The following is a 6,000-nucleotide window of genomic DNA, read 5'->3' as shown; positions in this document are numbered from 1 at the left end:
TTCTCTAGGGTTAACAGAATTCCTTATCCGGATTTCTGGTACGCAGACTGTAATATAGAGTCATTATTTTCCTCGATTCGGGATTAAATTGGTGACTTGGGACACCCTAAATCTCCCAAGTGGCGACTCTGAAATAAATAAACCAATCCCGTTTCGATTGTCCTTTAATTGGAAAAACTCCCTTGCGCCCACTCGGGTGCGGAAAAAGGAGGTGTGACACCAAGTATTTCAGATTCTTAGACTTCTGGACTAACGAAGAATGTTTTAAAGAGGTGGTAAAACAAGCATGGGATAAAGATGTTCAAGGCTCCCCTATGTGGAAATTCCATCTGAAACTTAAAGATACTTGCAAGTGCTTATCCCACTGGTATAAGACGTCTATTGAAAATATTTTTGATAATGTCAAAGATCTGGAGAAGAAGGTGGAGGAATTGGAGCATAAGATCATTACAAACAACAATGAGTACAATAGAGCCGAGCTTAACCGTATTAATGCTCTCCTTATCAGGGCTTATAAAAATGAAGAGTCTATATGGAAGCAAAAATCTAGGATCAAATGGTTTGTGGAAGGGAAAGTTAATTCTAAATTCTTTCACTCCATTGTCAAGGGCAGAAGGAAGAGGTTGACTATCAAGAAGATCAAACTTAATGATAACAATTGGATTGAAAGAGATGATCATATTGCCAATGAAGCTGCATCCTTTTTTCAGAATCAATTTACTAGAGAATATACTGACTCCAATTTCTCTATTCTTAATTGTATACCTAAAGTAATTAACGAAATAGACAATGCAGATCTCACTACTAATCCTACTATGGAGGAATTGAAAGCAATTGTATTCTCTTTGAGCCCATCTAGTGCACTCGGATCAGATGGGCTCTCTGAAAAATTTTATCAGTAATGTTGGGACATTATTAAGGAGGACCTATTACTAATGGTTTCTGATTTCTTTGCAGGTAACCAAATTCCAAAGGCAATTACTCACACCTGTCTGATCCTCATTCCTATAGTGGACAACCCTCAAGCTTTCAATGAATTAAGGCTTATTAGCCTTAGCAACTTCTCCTGCAAGATTATCTCTAGCCTAGTGAATCAAAGGCTAAGCCCCCCTCATGAACAAGCTGATCTCTCCTTATCAAACAGGTTTCATTAAGGGGAGATCCATAACTAAAAATATTATGATGACTCAAGATATGGTCCATAATATTACAGAGCCCTCCATACATGGGAATGTGGTTTTAAAAGTAGACATGACTAAAGCATATGCCAGAGTCTCATGGGAATACTTGTGCAAGATTATGAGGCACTTTGGGTTCAACGAAACCTGGATTGATATTATTTGAAGACTTATTTCTAATGTCTGGTACTCTGTAAATATCAATGGAAGTATACATGGATTTTTCAATTCTACTAGGAGTTTAAGACAACGGGATCCTCTATCTCCCTTTCTCTTTCTTATTGGGGCTGAACTTCTATCAAGATTAATAGAATCTTTAAACAATTACTATTTTATCCCATTTTCGATAGATAATTGTAGTCCCATTATATCTCATCTATGCTATGTTGATGATATAATTTTATTTTCCTCAGCTGATCCGGAATCCTTGAAGATGATAATGGACAAGATGGAGACCTATGAAAAGATTTCCGGACAATTAGTAAATAAGTCTAAATCTGGTTTCTATGTCAACTTCAAAGATGATGATCCAAGAATCAACCAAATCATGCAGGCCACTGGTTTCAAGCATTGCAAGTTTCCAATGCAATATTTAGTATGTCCTATATACATAGGGAGAAAAAAAGTCGTTTACTTCAACAACATGGTGGCTAACATAGAAAAAAGACTCCAAGACTGGCAAGATAAATTCCTATATAGTGGCAAAGTTGTTCTTATCAAATCTGTTTTGCAGGCTATCCCAATCCATATCCTATCAGCAGTTCACCCGCCTAAGACGACTTTCTATCAGATTGAGAAGATCATCTCCAACTTCTTCCGGGGTATGGATGGTAACAAGAAAAAGAAGCACTGGATTGCTTGGAAAGACATGTGTTGTCCAATAGAGGAAGGGGGAGTTGGCTTCGGATCTCTCACAAACACATGTGATGCCTTCTCTGCTAAGTTATGGTGGAAATCCAGAACTCAAAATTCTCTTCTTAAAGACTTTCTCAAAGCTAAATATTGTAAAAGGTTCCATCCTGTTGCAAGAAAGAAAGTTCCCGGCCAATCTCATACTTGGAGAAGAATGGTGGACATAAAAGACAAAATGGAACCTTATATTTTACGGAGGCTTGGAAGGGGAAAATATCATTTTGGTGGGACTCTTGGATCGACTTTGGACCTCTAACTCATCTGTTTCAAAATAGCAAAACTCCTAAAAGAGTTATGGTAAAGGAGTTCTACCTTTACGTTGATTTGAATCATAGTAAATTGATAAGAATTCTCCTTTTGCGCGTAGTCAATTCCATCAAAACCATCCCTTTCAACATCAATAGAGAAGACAAACCCATTTGGACCCCGAATCCTTTAGGGGAATTTTCTTGTGAATCTGCATGGCACACATTGAGATCTAAGAGAGGAACTACTCCTACGGTATTACTGTTTGACATAAAAAGCTTTTTTTTAAAGTTTTTTTTAGTCTAGAGTCCTTTTGGATAAGGTAGCAACTGATATTGCTATTAAAAGATACGGGGTAAATATTGCCTCCATATGCAAATGTTGCTTCACTAACCACTATGAGGAATCCACTGACCACCTCCTCAGTGAAAGTCATATTGCCAACTTAGTATGGTCTTTCTTCTGTAACTCTTGTGGTGTCACGACCCCAAACCCGGACCCGGTCGTGATGACGCTTCTCGTGAAGACAAGGCCAGCCAACTACTCCCAGTTCAATCTTTAAGTAGTTAAACATTAAGAAACAATAATAAGCATAGGCAATTAAACCAAGGTTTAAGCAATTAAAAACATAATTTGCAGAAAATAATCCCCAACACAACCCTAAACCGGGGTGTCACTAGTCATGCACATCTATGAGTCATAATACAAGTCTGCTAAGTCTATAAGCTAGTACAAATGTCTGAAAAGAAATAGAAATGATAAAGGAGGAGAAACACGGAACTGCAGACGTCAAACAGCTACCTCGTGGACTCCGATATCTACCGAGAGCTCTCAACTCGCACTAGCAGGATCCACAATGCCTGAATCTGCACACAGGGGTGCAAAGAGTAAAGTGAGTACTCCAACTCAGTGAGTAGCAAATGTAAATAAAGACTGAAAGCAAGAAATCACGTAAGGCACAAAACATCCTATAATGAAGCAGTAAAACAATTTAAATGAGTAAACCAGTGAAAGATAGGTAAAACTCTTTAACTCAAATGTAGTTTCATGAAAAGCCTTTTTCAATAATTAAGCAGATAATTTACAGTCAATTATGAAAAGTAAACACATAAAGGGTCGCCCATCGGGCATAATATCAACAAATCCGCCCATCGGGCAACATCTCAGAATAATACCAGCCCCTCGGACAATCACATAGAACAATACCAGCCTCTCGGGTTCAATCTCACATCACAATAGGTACCCGCACTCACTGGGGGTGTACAGACTCTTGGAGGGGGCCCTTACGGCCCAAGCACAATATCAAGCCACCTCGTGACATTATCACTAGGCCCTCAGCCTCATAATTAATATCAAATCCTCACAACATAGGCCCTCAGCCTTACTCAGTCAAAATCCTCACAAGCCACTCGGGCAGTAGTAAAATATGTCTCTCAGCCCAAAAATATCATTTAAAAGATCATGTAAGTGTTTAAAACAAAGTAAACATGGCTGAGTACGAAAACAATGAAATATAGCATGACCGAGTTCATGTATAAAGTCAAAACAGTGAGGAAATACCAGTAAAAATCCCCGAAGGGTTCAAGTAGTTGACACAAGGCCCAAATATGGCATTCAGCCCGAATCATGCTGATAGCAAATAGATTTCAGTCAAATACGCGATAAAATAGCCTTTCGGGATGGACTAAATCACAATCCCCAACAGTACACGACTCCATGATCGTCATCAAGCGTGTGCCTCACCTCAATATAGCGCAACGATGTGCAAGTCCGGGGTTTCATACCCTCAGAACATCATTTACAATCATTACTCACTTCAAACCGGTCAAATCCCTAGCTCGCGACGCCTTTGACCCTCGAATCGGCCTCCACTCGCGTCGAATCTATCCAAAATCATAATGAGGACGTCAAAATATACTAAGGGAACGAAGCCCAAGCAAAAATAATCAAAATATGATACAGATCCCGAAATTACCAAAACCCGACCCCGGGGCACACGTCTCGGAATTCAATAATTTTTACATCAATAGATTCCTTATCTCCCCATGTGTTCATACATATCAAAAGTTTAGAAATCCGACCCCAAATGGTCCTTCAAATCCTAAATTAAAGGCCTAAATTCCCAAGCCCTAATTTCCCCAATTTTCGCCCTTAATTTCCATAATTTCTAGCTCTCCGTGAAATAATAGCATAGGAACGAGTTTTAAGTCCAAATTCCTTACCTCAATGAAGTTCCACTGAAATTCCTCTTTCAAATCGCCCAAAAAGCTCCAAAGCCGAGATAAAAATGGTGAAATAGCTCAAAATTAGCGAAGGCCACAATTTATACTTTCTGCCCAGGCCTTTTCGCACCTGCGACACAATACCCGTTTCTGCGGTACCGCATATGAGGCCAAATTACCGCTTCTATGGTTCTTCACTTAAATGTCCCAATCCGCATCTGCGGTCAACTCTCCGCACCTTCACCTTCGCAGGTGCGGTCACACTACCACATCTGCAGTTCCTGACGATTCCTCCAAAATCTACTTCTACGGCTCCTCTTACGCACGTGCGGTGTCGCACCTGCGGTCCCCAATCCGCAAGTGCAGAAATACCAGAAGCAGCTGAGATTCTGCAACTTCACAAGTCTCAAACCTTTTCGTCAACCATCTGAAATCACCCCGAGGCCCCCGGGACCTCAACCAAAAGCACAAACATATCCCAATATCTTATTCAAACTTGTTCCAATCATTAAAACACCTCAAACAACATCAAATCAACCAAAATACATCGGATTCAAGCCAAAATTTCTAAAATCTTCCAAATTACGCTTTCGATCAAAAACCCAATCAAACCACGTCCGAATGACCTGAAATTTTTTATACACATCCCAAATGATATAACGGAGCTATTACAACTCTCGGAATTCCATTCTGACCTCTACATCAAACTCTCGCCTACTAACTAGAAATCGCCAAAATATCAACTTCACTAATTCAAGCTTAAATGTACTTCGAACCTTCAAAACTCATTCCGATCACGCTCCTAAGTCACAAATCAACTCCTGAAGCTAACCGAACATCGAAACTCACATCCGAGTCCTCTAACACATAAGTCAACATCCGGTTGACTTTTCCAACTTAAGCTTCCTCAAAAGAGACTATGTGTCTCAAACCTTACCAAAATCATTCCGGATTCGATCCGGCCAATCCGATACTACATAACACGGATAAACAAAGCATAAAAAAACATAATTGGGGAAAACAGAGTAGTAACTCATGAGACGACTGGCCGGGTCGTCACATGTGGTATCAGGTTGGTCCAAGTCCAGGTAAGACAGAGAGTTATGAGGTGGTGGTTGACTAAGCCCAAAAATGAAGTCCATAAGGCAGTACTTCAATGCCTTTCTTTAATCATATGTTGGCAGATTTGGAAGAACAGATGTTCGGCTAGGTTTGACGAAAAGCACATGTCACATTGCTTCATCATCCAGCAAGTGATCAAGATGATAAATATGCTTATCCATACGAGTTTCCCAGATTTGCAATTGACAAACATGTGGCATGATACTTACAGTAAAATTGAGAAGCTCTCCCCTGCTATCCATTGTCAGATCGTATATTGGCATAAACTCTAACAAACTGGTTTAAACTCAATACTGATGGTTGCAACAAGGGTAATCCAA

At 39.8% G+C, this 6,000-nt stretch overlaps 1 protein-coding gene across 1 annotated transcript; it reads left to right on the top strand.

Annotated features, from left to right (window-relative positions):
• The first annotated feature begins 314 nt into the window (after positions 1–314).
• Positions 315–902, top strand: LOC142177456 (uncharacterized). Its single transcript, XM_075246197.1, has one exon. The coding sequence runs from the start codon at positions 315–317 to the stop codon at positions 900–902; it is 588 nt and encodes a 195-aa protein (XP_075102298.1).
• The last annotated feature ends 5,098 nt before the right edge of the window (positions 903–6,000 follow it).

The sequence above is a fragment of the Nicotiana tabacum genome, chromosome 3, assembly GCF_000715075.1.
Source record: "Nicotiana tabacum cultivar K326 chromosome 3, ASM71507v2, whole genome shotgun sequence".
Lineage (NCBI taxonomy): Eukaryota > Viridiplantae > Streptophyta > Magnoliopsida > Solanales > Solanaceae > Nicotiana > Nicotiana tabacum.
This window is presented reverse-complemented; position numbering and strand designations above follow the sequence as displayed.

Bases quoted from the DNA above. Each gene is read 5' to 3' on its own strand.
- LOC142177456 (XM_075246197.1), top strand. From the start codon at position 315: ATGTGGAAATTCCATCTGAAACTTAAAGATACTTGCAAGTGCTTATCC.